This window comes from Spodoptera frugiperda, chromosome 26 (assembly GCF_023101765.2).
Source record: "Spodoptera frugiperda isolate SF20-4 chromosome 26, AGI-APGP_CSIRO_Sfru_2.0, whole genome shotgun sequence".
Taxonomy (NCBI): Eukaryota; Metazoa; Arthropoda; class Insecta; order Lepidoptera; family Noctuidae; genus Spodoptera; species Spodoptera frugiperda.
Window position 1 is genome coordinate 1,176,836 of NC_064237.1, and position 17,142 is coordinate 1,193,977.

Consider the following 17,142-nt stretch of genomic DNA (forward strand, 5'->3'; position numbering starts at 1 on the left):
ATTAAGGAGATCCCTCTATTGAGCTACTGCTGTTGAGCTTGCGTTCTGTAGAATAAAACTGAAAAATTAAGATATTTTTCTACGTATTTCTCCAGGAAAAAAGTATCCTATTTTATGCCCAGGATAATTCTGGTATTATACCAAGTTTCATCGAAATCGAACCGTTAGTTTTCACGTGATGCCTGAACATACAGACAGACAGACAGAAAAAAAAAATGTTTAATCACATATTTGGGTTTGGTATCGACCCAGTAACACTGCTATTTATTTGTTCAATATTTTCAATGTACAGAATTGACCCTTCTACATATTTATTATAATTATTTCTATGATTCTTTTTTTTATTAAATAGGTAATAATGTTAACATTTTTTAATTAGGAATAAATGAGAGTGTTATAAACGTAAGAGTAGACAAATATAATCAGAAAGCTCCGAACTGCTAAGCTATCGGGAGTTATACTTGTTTTTGTGAGTCAACCATAAAAGATAGACATTTGCTGTCGTGGAATATTTTTTAAACAATTTTAAGGAGAACATTTCCGTCATACATTATTTCTGTGTAGCTTTAACCATTAAGGCTGCACACGCGACGGAAGCTTAAAAAGTGGAGTAAATTCTCCTGTTTTCCCAACATTTCCCTTCACTGCTCTGCTCCTATTGATCGTAGCGTGATGAAAAGTATACTATAACCTGCCCAGGAGTATGAAGAACAATTGTACCAAGTTTAGTTGAAATCTGTCGAGTGGTTTTTGTTTCTATAAAGAACATACAGACAGACAGACAGACAGACAAAAAAAAATCTGATTGCATTTTTGGCGTCAGTATCGATCACTATTCACCCGGTGATAGTTGTTTTGGAAATATATTTCATGTACAGAATTGACTTCTCTACAGATTTATTATAAGTATAGATAGCTTTTGCCCGCGACTTCGTTCGCGTGGAATAGTGACTTCCGGCAAATTTTTGGTTTTAACCACATAGTTCCCGATCTCGCGGGATCTCTTCAAAAATGAGATGTGGAAGATATTCCAGGGAACTCTTCAAAAATAACATAATGAGCTCTGCGTTTGAATTTAATAGATGTATACTCACTTAGGGCATTGAAAAAATAGTTTAAAACGGACTTAAACTACTTAAAACTAAAGAAAGCTACGAATTACGAATTTATAACAATTAAAAAATAAACTATATTACAACCTATCCTCTATGCTATAATAACCAAGCTTAAACTAAATAATTTAAAAGAAACGACTTAAATCTAATCTAATTAATTTATAAATTAGACTTACAATTTTATTAAAAAAACTAACTACAGTAACTACTAATAATCGATATCAAACTAAACCTACGTTAAATAGTTTAACCAAAAAACCAGGAAAACCCAACAAATAAACTTATTAATTGACAAATACAACGAAACCAATTTAGAATATACGAAACAGCAGGACCACTACAGACAAATAATCATACGACTGATAATACACTTTTTCTACGATAGTACCGAAGCGCTCGGCCGATACCCAACCAAATGAATGTAACGAAACCATAGCGCGATCTATTTCGATCCCAACGCCATCTATCGAGGATAAAGACAACTTGGATTATTTATTTATACTCCGTTCGGGCATTTTCTTTGTACTAAAAGTTTAATTATATTGATATTATTTTTTTCATACCTTTTTACTATTTATTTACTTTTTTTCGATGAATTAAAACAATAACATGAACCGAAGTCGTGTAACGATCGACATAGAATTATCTATACTCCGTTAGAGCATTTTCTTTGTACTAAATGTTTTATTATATTGATATTATTTTTTTCATACCTTTTTACTATTTATTTACTTTTTTTCGATGAATTAAAACAATAACATGAACCGAAGTCGTGTAACGATCGACATAGAATTATTTATAAATAATTTATTTCTTATTTTTATTTTTTGATTTTTGAAATAAAAATATATCTATGTCCTTTCTAAGGTTCTAAACTATATCTGTACCAAATTTCAACCAAATCCGTCAAATAGTTGCGGAGATTAATGGTATAAGCATAGAATGTTCGACGTGATTCTTTAATTTGACATAACTTTTTTATTTATGAACCGATTGACATGAAACAAACACTAAATGTAAATTTAAGCATCCCACAATATATTCGTGAAAACCGCATCCAACTCGGATCAGCCGTTTCTGAGATTAGCGCGCACAGACGAACAGACAAACAGACAAAAAAAAGTTAATTACATTTTTGGGTTCGACATCGACATAACAATAACCCCTGCTATTTTTTTTATTTTTATTTTCAATGTACAGACAGCACTTTTCTACGATTTTATTATATGTATAGATTTTGTAATGTGTATGTGTTTGCTTTTTTTTTATTATTATTACTGAAGACCATAATAACAGATTGATGGAAAACTGGAGTTATATATAAGTTACATTTTGACCACAGACGTAACGTCATCCTTTTATCCCTGAAGGGGTAGGCAGAGGTGCACATTACAACATGTAATGCCACCGTACAATGTTCACCAATCAGCTTTTACCACTTTTTTGTGTTATAAGTCTCATGAAATAGGGGGTGAGTCTATTGCCTATTACCATTGACTACGTGCTACTACCGAGAAATTACCGAAAAAGGCCAAGTAATACTTTGACCGACCCGTGAATTAAACCCGCGACCTCTTGGCCGGCAGTTGCACTTGTGACCATTCGAGGCAGTTTCACCACGGAGAGATAAGTAATTTCTATAGAAAACTATAAATAAACTAAATTGTGCAAGTCATTGTTGCCATCTTATAAAGTTATCTTCGTCGATAATATGTGACCCTAGTACATAATTAAAATGCATTGTCATTGTGTTTACATACATCACTTGGAACTTCTTAGAACTTCTTTGACCTACGAGTAAATCCAGTAAACAGCTAGTAGGTACAAAATATAAGTACTAAGTACCTAACTTTCCTTGCTAGAATGTTCAAACTATTTACAAAATAGACAATAATAAGGAAAATGATAAATGATTTTAGTACGAGGTTCTAAAGAAAAGGGTTATTGTACCTAATTAATCTCTGGACAAAGAAATCATTGTTTCGAGTAAAGATTAGATAGTGTGGGTACGCTATTAATCAATATCTGTCTGACGAGATTTGAAAAATATACTTTCTATTTTAAATTATTATACTTGATTTTTCTTTCATTATTATTTTCTTTGATGAGACTTAAAAAAATGGAGGTTCGCACTTTAACTTGAAGGCAGTTCCAATTTTTTTTAAGTTTTATTTGTATTTGTTTTGCATGAACAAGACCAACAAATTAATTACGATTGCACAATTATGTTGATATCAATAAATATAATCACCAACCAACATCCCTCGATAAATAAATTATTGAGGCATCATAATTATACGAGTAGAGTATCGTCAATTTCAATATTTTGAACTCGGCCGATCTGTTTGTGTATCATTACGAGAGTGAGTATTTCTTATTTTTAATTGACAAGCCCGGGACTGAATAATTAGAATCGGTTCATTAGTGGACTGTGTCGATAACAAGGTGTTTTATATCTATGTAGATATATAGATAACTTGCAGAAGTTAGCTGCAGAAAATGTTGTATTGATCGAGGAAGATTGCATACGGTGATGATGATCGAAAATACCAATAGAACATTGTGTACATGTACACTCATTTATTATTGGTGTCTGTATATTATTATCACACTAGTATTATAAATGTAAGATTTTTGTTCGCATATTTGGATGGTTGTCCGTCAATCGCGCTGAAACTACTGAACGGATTTTGATGAAATTTGATATACAGACAGGGTATGAGCTGACTTGGGTAATATGATACTTTTTTTTCCATGGGAATGCAGACGACGCGACGCTGCTGGCAGAGGCTAGTTTTTAGGGTTCCGTAGCCAAATGGCAAAAAACGGAACCCTTATAGATTCGTCATGTCTGTCTTTCTGTCTGTCCGTCTGTCCATCCGTCCGTCCGTCCGTATGTCACAGCCATTTATTTCCGAAACTGTTGGGCCTACATAGTTGAAACTTTGTAAGATGGTGTATTTTGGTAACCGCTATTAGAATTTTGAATAATTTTTAAATTTATTTAAATTAAGGGCATTTATTTAATTAAATTTAAATAAAGATTTATTTAAATTTAAATAAAGGGGGGCACTCCATAAACAGAACTGATTCAAAAAAAATTTTTTTCAGCTTACATATCCGTGATGGGTGTCTATTGATAGGTCTTTAAAAAAGTCATTAAGGTTCGTAAAACCACTTTTCGTCAAAATCAATCGTTTGAAAGTTAGACGCTTCCAAAGTGGTAAAATGTGTCCCCCTCTAACTTTTAAAATAAGAGAGTGAGAAAACTGAAAAAAATATATGCTGTATATTTCAATGGAAACTAACAACGAAAATTGGTTTGAACTAGATATCATTATTATTTTTTAAGAAATAAAACATTTTCAAAAACCGCAAATATAACTTTGTCGTTCATACAAAAACTATGTAAAACCAAGTTATTTTACAACTTTTATATTATGTCATCTACTTGCTGTTACGGAACCCTTCATGGGCGAGTCCGACTCGCACTTGGCCGGTTTTTATTTATATAAACTAAGTTTGAATTGGTATGATATTTTTAGAAGTTATCCAACCCAATATCTATTGTTAATATTTTTCTAAGCCGTTCCACACATAGTTTGTCTTTCATTTACAGACAGATAGGCTCAGAATTTATTTTATAGTCTCAAATAGTTAACACGGTTTGACTTTACCAAATAACAAACTATTTGATCTTCTACAAGCGTTACTTAATTACAACGAATGATAGGAATTTATCAGGACTTCAGCAGCTGAAAGAGACTGGGGTACGATGAAAAACTATCGGAATCTAAAGAGGCGAGCGAAACAATATTTTGTTTGATTTCGTATCCGACTCGCACTGTATCGGTTGTGGGGAGGTCCAAGTACTAAGCTGAAGCGGGCCTGTTATTTATTTAAGTAGAAAAAGCCGCTTGAAGTAGAAAAAATAGCGTTTAAGATAACATGCACACAAAATTGTCCAACAAAAAGGGTAAATGGAGGTTTTTTATAAAAAAAAAACTCTATACAATTAGCATGATCATGATTTGTGTAAAAAATAAAAACTTGGACATGTCTAAAAGCATGTCTTGTTGTGTTCTTTTTGCCAGTCATATAACCTATATACATCCAGTTTCATACATCATCCTTAGTCTTCTTAAAATCTTCTTAATTCAATGAAGTCCTAGTACTTCTCCTCACTTGTACCTCAATGTAGGCACCTAGCAGTCAGGTCACGCTCTCACCCTGTGGAGAGTTAACGTGCGTCGAACTCCCGGCCCAATACTGATTTCTGTTACCCTAGTTGTTGAATTATACAATTTATGGCTGGCTTGCAAGTTTACCGAACCGAGCGATTGATCGTTGCATTGTCTATTGGACTATTGATTATGTTATGTTGCCCTAATATCTGTATGGTAATAGTTATCGACATTTGAGTTATTCAACGGACATACAGTTCAGTATCTAGCAGGTTTACCGGGGTTCCGGCTCGAAAAGCAGGAACATGGTGGTTTTTTAGTCAGTAAGAGTCTGACACTCCCTCTCCCCCCATCATGATGAAATAAGTCAGGATTTTACCCCTTAAAAAACAGTTTAGTATGGTCATTTGAGTTACTAAATCCAGGAATAAAACATATGACACGTATGAAACATCATGCTCAAAATGACAAAGAGTGCATTAATAGCTTGTTCACTTTTTATTCTTCTTTTCTTTCTACAACCAACGAATTCAGTAGTAGCTAAAATACGGAATGAAGAAATGAACGTAGATATTCGGTATTAAAATGACAAAGCCGGCAACATACTGTTTTTTTTTTACTTAAATCAAATGAAATAAAAAATAATTGACATATCAGTGACCGACATTGAAGTGTTGGTTTATTAGTGAAAGTAAAATCTGAAAGAAAATAATCTGAGCCAATAATAGCCAGTGATCGTGATTTCTTGTTTAATTATTTATGAACGGGAGAAAGGATACATTGTGTAGTAAATAATAATAAGTATTGTACGAGTACCTAGCTTCACTGACAGACAAACTGACGGACAATTCAACTTGACGTTTCAAAAGTGTCTAATTAAGAATTAATTGAAATAAATGCTTTGACTTTGACTACATTACAAAAAAGCATTGATCCTGTCTCCGTGGTTCAGGTTCTCGAAACGTCAAGATCACAAAAATATTTGGTCATCCGACTGAGCTGTTTATTCAATATCTCACATATCATGTATCGCTAAAATGCGATAGGAAGGGAAAATATATATTGGGAAAAATTATTTTGTGGAGCAGATAAATATGTCTCATCTTCCCTTAGCTCGGCCGCGAACATCTATCAAAAATCTAACAGTCATTCCTGGAGGAAATCGGAGACGGACGCACGAAGAACGCGATGTGGTAAGCTTTTTGGAATTAGGTGGGCGTGGCCGAGACCTCGCTGTCGGAGTTTTAAAGATGGCAAATTGATAAAGCAGTGTAGGTAAATAAATTTAATTAAAGTTATTCAAACATTATTAATAGTAATACCTACTACTTGCAATTTTTTTTACTCAGTAGATAAAGTAACCTACACTGCTATTTTTAACTCTTTTAATATAAGTCTGAACTAATATTTCATTAAATACTAGATCAACATACATTTTTTCTTCCACGATCGACCAGATTTTTCTATACAATATTAATCTTAAGAGAATCCTTTAAAAAGTACCATATCCATAGATGAAGTGTTTAGCACGTCGTAACAAATAAACCGGCTGAACGGATTATCGGTTGGATGCGCCCGCGTCATTGCGGCTAACGACTATATGTCGTCTATCTTGCTGCCTTCTACGGTATACGACACCACTTTAACTCTACACGGTTTCTATATCCATCAGTTTGTAGTTTTTGGAAGGAAAGTCTAAAACTACATGTGTTATGTTATATTATATTAACACTGTAGTAGTATTGAAGAATAAAAATGACATATTTACGTTACATCGGTGGCAATAAAGATCCGTCACCAAGTACACCTAAGTATACCTGCAACACCGATTCAAAAGCATAACCAGTGCGTTGCCGACTATGTAACAAGAACGTTGCGTTGACAACTGTTGAACTGTTTCGTTTCACAACTATAAGTATCAATTAAATTTCGTAGGTCGAATGCATCTCATAAATATTTTCTAAACGACTCTCTCTAAGCTACTCTCTTCTCCCGGAGACCAGACCTCAAAGAGCTATCGGACCATCCCAGATAGGGCCCAGTAGGACTGATTTTTGATCCTGAAGCGGACTACCCAGCGGGTTTACCGGGGCTCCGGCTCGAAAAGCAGAAGTAGGAACGGGGTGGATTTTAGTCAGTAAGAGTCTGACACTCCCTCTCGCCTCGCCCAAGGCGGGAGAAGTCATTGTATGATTTTCCCCCTTAAAAAAAAGCTACTCTCCTGTAGTAAATACATATAAACAAAAACATTACGATCAATTTACCAATGAAGCGCTCACTCGCTATCAATTATTGCTAAAAATAGAAGCAGCACGCTGGGCCTGCGTGATATTCAGGTCCCTCGACATGCATTCGATGATAAATATTAGGTATTTTAAACATGCAATATGTTATGTGCTATATTAGAATCAATTTTAAGATTGTACCGTAAGTATATTTCTATTTTATTGCCCCCTATTTTAACAACCCTTTAATTCCTAACTCCAAAATTCCGGCAACGCCCTTGTAATGCGTCTGGTGTTTCGGGTGTCCATAGGTGGGGGCTTGCTTACCATCAGATGATCATATTGTCAGTCAATTTGACACGAACAGTAGTTTTCTCCGACCTCTATCAGCTTCTGTCCGCCTTGTATCGCATAGTCTTCTTATGTTCTATTGTATGGAGTATGTAGAATTGGACATTCAAGATGACACAGGTGGGAATGTGGTTTATTTCTTCTGGATTCAAACCTTTTATTTCCAATACTAGAAACTAATCACATAGTTATTGTTGGTATAAGTGCTATGTCAATAAGATAATATTGAATGACAATAAACTACTCTCAAGTGCAATATTCACTGAAGCACGACAAACGTAGGCCAATATTTGCTATTATATAATTTTCAACCTTAAAATTCACAGTGCAAGGTTGGAAATTTAAAATCACTGTTTCATTTAGCATTGCATTGTGTATCAGATAGGTATTAGGTACACAAAACAAAATATATAGTAATTACAAGTAAATAATGTTCATTTACTACATAAGTAGTATACAAAACTAAACAATGATTGTACATAATAATAACAAAAAAATCAAGGTTGTTTGCGTGAGGTAATTTTGGTAGATTGGCCTCAATCAATGTGGAAACATTAAAATAATTTTAGAAAATTACAAAATTGTTGTATCTACTATTATTAAAAGTATACTTAGTTTTAAGTCTGTAAGAAGGAGTATAGAATATTTTAAGGCAAAAATCGAAAACTATCACAATAATGTCCCCATCAGTATTACGTAGTCGTACTTTAATTGATCAGAAAATAATCAGATCATTAAAAATATAATAAATTCATATATGTTTGAAATTGTAGGTTGTATCTAATTACTTTTTTATTCCAAACATTATATTTAATTAGTTTATTGGCTATTTGAAATACAACTATCAAGATCAGTTACACAGGCAAACGACAATTGTTTGTGCTCTCCACGTACCAGGCTCCCATAAACCACGAGGACAGTTTATTATCGTGCCATATACAATCATACATACATCTATGTGTGACATGCTGTATCCCTTTTTTCTCGGCGTCTTATGTGCCCGAGCGCAGTCGTGATAACTCAGTCCCCTAGCAGTCCGCAGAACACATCAACATGATATTGGAATTATTAATATTTGTGATAACAGTGCTTGTTGCATACTATTTCTATAGCAGTTGGAAAATAAACAATTACTTCAAACAAAGAGATGTGAAGTATATCCCCGGTGTGCCGTTTTTTGGAAATATATTTTATTCTACTTTTTTGATTAGGCATTTTGTGGACGACCTTCAAAGTGTTTACGATGCTTTCCCTGATGAGAAGTAAGTACTTTGTGTTTTAATTTACATAACCCAAAGTCAGGTCTTTTTATTCATATCTTATTTGAATTAATTTATAAGCGTTTTAGTAACTAACTTCAGTAAAAACTTACCTTTGTTCCAGTCCTTTCCTAAATTAACATTGACATTTTACTAGGACATCATAGAATCAAGGCTACTCTCTCATTTCTAGATACGTCGGCTTCTTGGAGAACCTGGCACCGGTTATGTTGATAAAGGACCCAGAACTGATCAAGTCTATCACTATCAAGGACTTTGACCATTTCACTGATCACAAGGAGTTCTTCACGACAGACTCTGACCCTTTGTTCGCTGGCAGCTTGCTGATGATGAAAGGTAAATTTGGAAGATGGTTTATGTAATAATTTTCTTACACTATTTATACCAATCTTAGTGAGATTTACCTCAAAAATTGAGTTTTTCAAAAAGAAAGAGCTGTATACGGAATAGTGTATAATGCGATGGTTACTTTATGTTAATGTTATGTAGATATTATTCCTTAATTGCATTTATAGGCTCTTCCTTTTAGCCCGTCTGTATAAATTGTTTTACAATAAACATCTTTCAGTAAAGTTGTAGCTACCTTTACAGAAGGGACACCCAATTAAAAAAATGAAAATAAATCACTAACCGCCATACTCAGACCTTTTAAGTCACAATTGTTTTCGGAACAAAATCTTTACTAATGAATAGTTTAAGTAATCATTAAATATCTCTGAGTGCGGCAGTAAAAGGAATGAAATACCTTTTCTAGGAATCTTGTAATTGCATTAATACAGTAAATAAGTTAATATAGCGTTGATTGAATCTATTTATTTGTGACAGAGCGTTTCTGGCTTGTAAACAGAATTATACGTACCTAGTAATAACTAGATATAATAATTGGTATGTATATTATGATACTGAATATATATTATTTGTATACGTGGTACATAGACCAGTTCTACTGATCATGCACTATCTGCATGATAGTTATTGTAACTCCCCTCAAATTGGCTAATACTCGTATATGGTCGGTATCTGCATCAATTTCAAAAGGTCTTAAGTGGTACAGTTAGATGGTAATTGAAGGTTGAAGGGGAGTGCTATTTTGAATATCTAGACTAGTTTTATTATCTAGCTCTTGACTGTGTATGTACCTAGCTAGTCTTGTCATTCTGCAATAGATTTTAGAGTTTGTTGCAAAGGAATAAAGTTAAAAATATGTAAACTAATTTGATATTTTGAGAGTAGGTTGACCTGCTCGTGTTTGTATTTAACAGTAGTATGTTGATAGCTGTTAGAACATATTGTTTTAAATTAATTTATATTAAACTATTATTCCCGACTAGAAGAGTGTCCATTTTTACTAGGGGCACATAACAAGTAAAGATATTATCTACTAATGTTTCTTCAAGTAAAAAATAGTAACTTTGTCGGAATAATAGGAAGAAACTTAAACGACATAATTATTTACAAACGTAAAATTATTTGTTTAGATAAGTTATTTTATTTATTCTTATCTTTCAGTACAAATAAATGCCTAATTAATGTTTGCCATTAGAAAATAGTAGAAAACATCTAAAGATTGTCCGGGTGAGTTATTCAGTAAATATTTTGGCACTATATTTTTCTTTTAGACAATTTATTCGGTACACGTGTAAACAAGAATTTTCTTCAGCAGTCCTCACAATTAGGTAAAGCCCTGGCCTTAATTAGACATTTCTAGAAACATATTTATTTTATCACGTCTTTCATTTTAACGATGTAAACCGTGGCTTTTGTTTGTGAATAAAATTACTGTCGAAATTTGCGTCAACAGCTGTCGGAATATACTGTCGAATAATTATGTTGTCCTAGTACTACAGTCAAATGTTATGTCTATTAAAAACTTATGATAGAATCAAAATTAGATAAGTGTATGTTGCTTAATAATTGCGCATCTAAAATGTTTTTAAGTAGGTAGGTAACGGTATTTATAAAATAATTTTGAATAAATTATTTACAACGCAACCGTATTTGTACTTGAACCTGCGGACTGTCTAGCAAAAAGATGGTGTAGGAACGGAGTAATTTTAGTCAGTAAGAGCCTGACACTCCCTCTAGGTTCGCCCAAGTCATTGGTTGATTTTTTTCCTTTTAAAAGCCGTATTTGTAGTAATTTGATAGGCAGGCACTTATACGAATAAAAATCAATACACTTCAACATAAATAATTATTTTAGACATTTAGTTTTCACTAAAACGTGGAGCGTCAGTCACTCAGTACCAGTTCATTCATTGATTTACTGATCATGTTTATGGTGTCAATGTTAACTCGGGTCAATGTGTTGGTGCTCTAAATTGTGTGACGCAACTGCCATCAATACAGTCGAGGTCCTTTAATAAAATTAATTGCATAAAATGCCATACATCGCTGACACACTTACCTGTACTGCCTATGTTTTATGAAACCCTGGTAAAAAATATTTTGACAATGTTTTATGGGTTATGTATTTATGTTAGTGATGAAAACAGTTGACCACTCAACAATGATTTTAATGTTATATTTTTATGTTTCGATTCTATAAGTAGTTTCTTTTACGTTATAAGATCACCTGATGGAAGCAATCGCCGTCGTTACGGGGCACCCGGAACACCAGAGGTGTAACAATTACGTTGTCGACCTTTAGGTGGTTAGGAATTTATGGGTTGTTGGGAAATCGGGGATCGGGAAGGGGGATTCCGGCAACCTTACTAGTTTGTTAAAAATTGATTTTTTTTTTATTCATTCCAGGTGATAAATGGCGTCAAATGAGAACAACTTTAAGCCCAGCGTTCACAGGGTCCAAAATGAAAATGATGCTGCCTCTGATCGTAGACAGCGCTGACAATATTGTCGAGTATTTGAATGGTCTGTTTGTAACGTCATATTGTTTGCATGTTAGAAAGAAATGCATTTTCATCATTGCCACTGAAAAATAAGTCTTATTTATTGTATATTAAGGACAATTGACTGCACGATTGGCGCGATGGCTGGGCAACTGGCTGCCGTGCAACGTGTCGCGGGTTCGATTCCCGCACGGAACAACTCTTTGTGTGATTCACAGATTGTTGTTTCGGGTCTGGGTGTCATGTGCATGTGAAATTGTATGTTTGCAAACGCACCCACGACACAGGAGAAAATCTTAGTGTGAGGCAATGTTTAAAAAAAAACAAAAAAAAAAATGGTTTGTTTTTTAGATCACCAGACTGAAGACGTTGATGTTGACGATCTGATGCGTCGGTACACGAGTGACGTCATAGCGACTGCAGCTTTTGGCCTCAAGGTCAACTCTTTGAAAGACAGAGATAATGAATTCTACAGGGTGGGAAGCTCTCTGTTTGAATTCACGCTTACACAGAGGCTATTGATGTTTAGCACTCTTTTACCTTCACTCTCAAAGGTAAACAAAATACTAGATTTTGTATTGATAAAGCATAAATAAATTCATTAAAAAGCCTTGAAGTGACGGCACAGAAGGACTAAGGAACTATAGGTATATTAGGCAAAGACCGAGCAATAGCGTTCACCTGACCTGTTTTTTTTAACTCACCTGCCTATAAATTAGTATGGAGATTACGAGAATCTTCTAAATGTCAAGGCTGTAGTCCAGCTGTAGACTATTACAGTCTTTTGACAATGCACTTGTTTTTCAAAGAGTCGTATTAGAGACTGTATAAGTCTACTTCCACTTCCACACTTATTCTGATTTCAGAAACTGGGAACTCGTCTATTTCCCGAGACGACGTACAATTTCTTCAGGACAATTGTCTCATCTACCTTGGAATATAGGAAGAGGGAGAAAGTAGAGAGACCTGATATGATTCAACTCCTTATGGAAACTCCAATAGGTAGGAAACATGTCTTAATTAAAAACGTTACGATAGAAAGTTAAGTATAGATAGACATCAATAGATTTTGGACTATATTACAAAGTAGTAAAGTTCAGAATCAAATTCATAGGTTACTTCTTGCTCTTAAAAGGCTGTGTTCTTTGCCAATCTTCTATTCCATGTTTACAGAATGGACTCCAGATGAACTGACAGGCCAAGTGTTCATATTCTTTGCTGCTGGCTTCGAAACATCTGCCAGTGGGCTAACCATGGCTATCCATGAGCTAGCATTGCACCCTGATATCCAAGAGCGATTGTACCAGGAGAGCAGCAAGTTTAAGAACGACAAAGAGCTTACATTTGACAAACTCAGCCAACTGAAGTACTTGGAATGTGTGATTAATGGTAAAATAATAATTATTATGTCCAACAAACTTTAAATGTAGTTAAAAACTTAGTTTTGCTTTAAAATTCTAATTTTAATAAAAAGTCTACTGTAGTCAGCCTCCGAGTCACCCACTCTTTATTGTTTTATTACTTTAGTAATCTTATTAAATTTCTTTTCATCCTACGGTGCGCGGCGTCAGTTACGGCCCTGCTATTTCATAATAATATTGTGAAATTAAACATATTTTGTACCTAACACTATGTTTAGACAAAACAGGTGTGATATGGTAATACTTAAGTGCATTGTTAAGTGTTCAGAGATAAATATTCCAGACCAAAGCTTTATGATCTTTAAGTTAACTAAAAATCTCGGTTTACTCACGTACATTAATCGAGAAAAGCTCTATTAGTTTCGGGTCACAGAGCGGGACTGACTCTTTATCACGAGCAGCGTGTGTGCGGTGATGTCGTGCAGCTTAATATTATAGGCTCGAAACTAGTAGAGCTTTTCTCCATTAATGTACGTGAGTAAACCGTGATTTTTAGTTAATTTAGTATAACACATGATAGTTATTTTTAAACTGTGATCTTTAAGTATTAGTAAAATATTTACCTAATTTTATGTTTTGACTTTCAGAAACTCTGAGGATATGGTCCCCCGCTATCTTCATGGATAGAACCTGTGTAAAAGCGTATGAACTGCCTCCACCCAGAGAGGGCGGAAAACCATGCATTGTAAGTAGAAATTATCGCCGCATAAGCAGTGGCTGGTTGCATATTGCATATATATGTTACATTTTGTCTCAGATTTAAATAGTTTTGTTATTAGCGTTGTGTACTGTGTACGTTTTAGTTAAAACAAAAACTTTTAAGTTATTTTCTAGATAATCTGTAGTCCCTTAGTACGAGATTGCTTTACGTTGAACGAAAACGAAACAAGAGCGTTTTCGGCGTTCTGTATGGTTGATTCATTTGCGTAGACCAATCAAAGCGCCGAAAACGCTCTCGTTTCGTTTTCGTTCAGCATACTCGTACTAAGGGTACTGGCACGTTTACGTACATTAATAGTGTGTCTAGTCTAATCAATAAATTCTCAACATTTTATGGATTCCTAGTACCTAAGAGAACCTTCTTCACACAAGGTTTACTTTTACATTTTGAATGCAACAGGTTAAACCAGGTGAAGTGGTTTACAACATGGTGAACTGTCTCCACATGGATCCGAAATACTTCCCTGAACCCAAAGTCTTCAACCCTGACAGGTTCTCCGATGAGAACAAGCATAACATCCAACCTTGTACCTTCGCACCGTTTGGTGGAGGTCCAAGGATTTGTATCGGTAAGTTGAATGATTTTGTCTAAAGATACTCATATCAGGTTATAACCTGATGACCACCACCTGATGGTAAGCAATTAACGCCGCTCTTGGCGCACCCGCAACACCAACAATTAATTATAAAAAAATAAATTACTACTTTAGTTAAGATAAATAAAAATTGCCATGTTGTTACTCTTTTCTAAGTACCAGGCATGCATAAATAACCAGGAGGTATTTTTTTCGCAGGCGTAAGATTTGCTATGATGGAGATCAAGGTTCTACTGCATCATATCATATTGAACTTCAAGATTGTGAAAACGAAGAAAACCGCGGATCCTATTAAACTGAAGCCTCATGTGTTTAACATTAGGACGATGACCGGTACGTGGGTTAGGTTCGAGAAAAGACAATAGTTTCTTCACAACATATTCGAAAGAGATTTTTGTAAAACATATATTTTTTGTAACGTTAAATACAATCCCTGGCCACATTATAAAAAGCACCAATTTTTTTTTGTCGTTAATTATTTACATGTTTAGATTTTTTATTAGAGAGGTGTAGCGTGATGTTTTATATCTCATACAAAAATAATTTCTGACTGGAACCAGTACTTTCGAAGATAGGCGCGTTAAAACAAAGTCTTTATTTTTATGTGTAGTAAAGTAGGAAAGATATAGGAGATAATTAATACTGTTATTATTTTTATTTTTAAATAAATACGAACTCAAAAAATGTCCTTAATAAATATACACTGATATGTTTAAACAATAAACAAGAGTGCGTCTAATAATATGTGGCCAGGGACTATATTTTAAGTTCTTTATTAAATAATGGGCATGATAACTGCGTATTTTTTAATAATAAATGTAAGTTTCCAAGATTACAAAGAATGCAAATTTACGTAAGCATGTTTATGTTTTAAGTTGCAAAATAAGATTAAAATAAAATATGATTGTATAATAAGGTTAGAATAATATTATAATTGATAAAAATAAGTTATAACTTAACTAATTAGAAAGGTTAGAGTTAGTATAATATGTATGTGATTAAAATATTATTTTGTTTAAAGGATAATGAAATAAATGTAGTTGCAATGTAAATTAATGCTGTTTTATTTTTTCAGATAAGTTTATTATACATAATTTTTGTTTTACTAAGCCATAATTGCTAAATAGATACAAAACTTTGGAATGCATGGAATTAAATATTTTTTGTCTTGAGAAGTTGTGCTACTATACTGTTCTGATTTGAATAACTCTTTTTGCGTTGGATAGAGCATTTATCGAGGAAGGCAATAGACTATACAACATTACTCAATGACCAATAGGGGCCGAGCAGTGAGCGATAAATTATAGAAATACGAGTGTGACTCGCGATTCTGTCTCTTCTTTACGTCTAAAGTTACTATACCGATGTGATAAAAAGAGATTATTCTGTTGGATAGTCTATTTATCAAGAAATACAAAGTAGTCGCAATGAAAATTAATCCTACGCCACTCTCCACCTCTTCAAACTACCTTTATTATTCATACATGGAATAGGTGGCATTACTAAGCCAAAGGATTGCTAACCTAAATGGTAAGCGATACAGCACCGCTCCATGGACACCTTCGAAACACCAGAGGATACTTAAAAAATCACGTCACGTCGCCGCTCCGTTTTGTTTTAATATTTTTTAGAAACATAGAATTAAGTTCTAGGCTGGCTACCCGATGTTTAGAAATACTTTCAACAATACGTTTCTTTTCAAACATCTTATCGAAGATATTGATGCAGTGTATACGGCATTCCCTGAGGAAAAGTAAGTGACATTTATGTGCTCCTAGTACCATACATAAACATTACGTTGGCATTCCCAGAGGTAGTGACCAGAAATGGTATAAACAGAGGTAGCGTTTTGTCTTTATGTTATGTTTTTTGCCTCCAATGCTAAACTCATCAAAGCTAAGCACGGGATGGGGTTTCTTCGGGTGTGAGTCAAAATATTTATGTAAATTAATATTTCTATTATTTTTTCGTTATTATATTTAACGTCTGCTAAACTTAAAGCTAGAATTCGATTTTTAGGTTTAATAACAGGGTGTGATAATTTGACCTTCTGCGTAGAACATCAATCTGAAGAAATAGACGTGTTGGATTTGATGCACCTCTACAACACAGACGTAGTGGCTTCCACTGGCTTTGGTCTCCACATTAATTCAATCAAAGATAAATGTCTCTATTAGTAGTTCTTTACTATTGGTTAAAGAGCGGTGACCTTCACAGTTTGGAGACGAATACACTATTTTATAACGATACAGTTTCCAGCTGTGGCTAAAATTATGCAAGTAAGAAAGATTTTTAAAGTTTTTTCATTATCAAGTTTGGGAAGCCACGAGTTGTTCCCAGTTTGCGCTGGCCGTAATGACCTCTATTAACCCACTGAAGAGTTTTTAGGTATCGAACTTCT

The 17,142-nt window shown here is 34.1% G+C and overlaps 1 protein-coding gene across 1 annotated transcript; it reads left to right on the forward strand.

Moving 5' to 3' along the window:
• The first annotated feature begins 8,846 nt into the window (after positions 1–8,846).
• LOC118264635 (cytochrome P450 9e2) lies at positions 8,847–15,793 on the forward strand. The gene is made up of 9 exons (XM_035577212.2): positions 8,847–9,137; positions 9,328–9,491; positions 11,910–12,026; positions 12,356–12,558; positions 12,871–13,006; positions 13,178–13,393; positions 14,013–14,110; positions 14,546–14,714; positions 14,940–15,793. Exons 1-9 carry the CDS (start codon positions 8,929–8,931, stop codon positions 15,104–15,106), a joined length of 1,479 nt encoding a protein of 492 aa, XP_035433105.2. The 5' UTR covers positions 8,847–8,928; the 3' UTR covers positions 15,107–15,793.
• Positions 15,794–17,142: the final 1,349 nt, after the last annotated feature.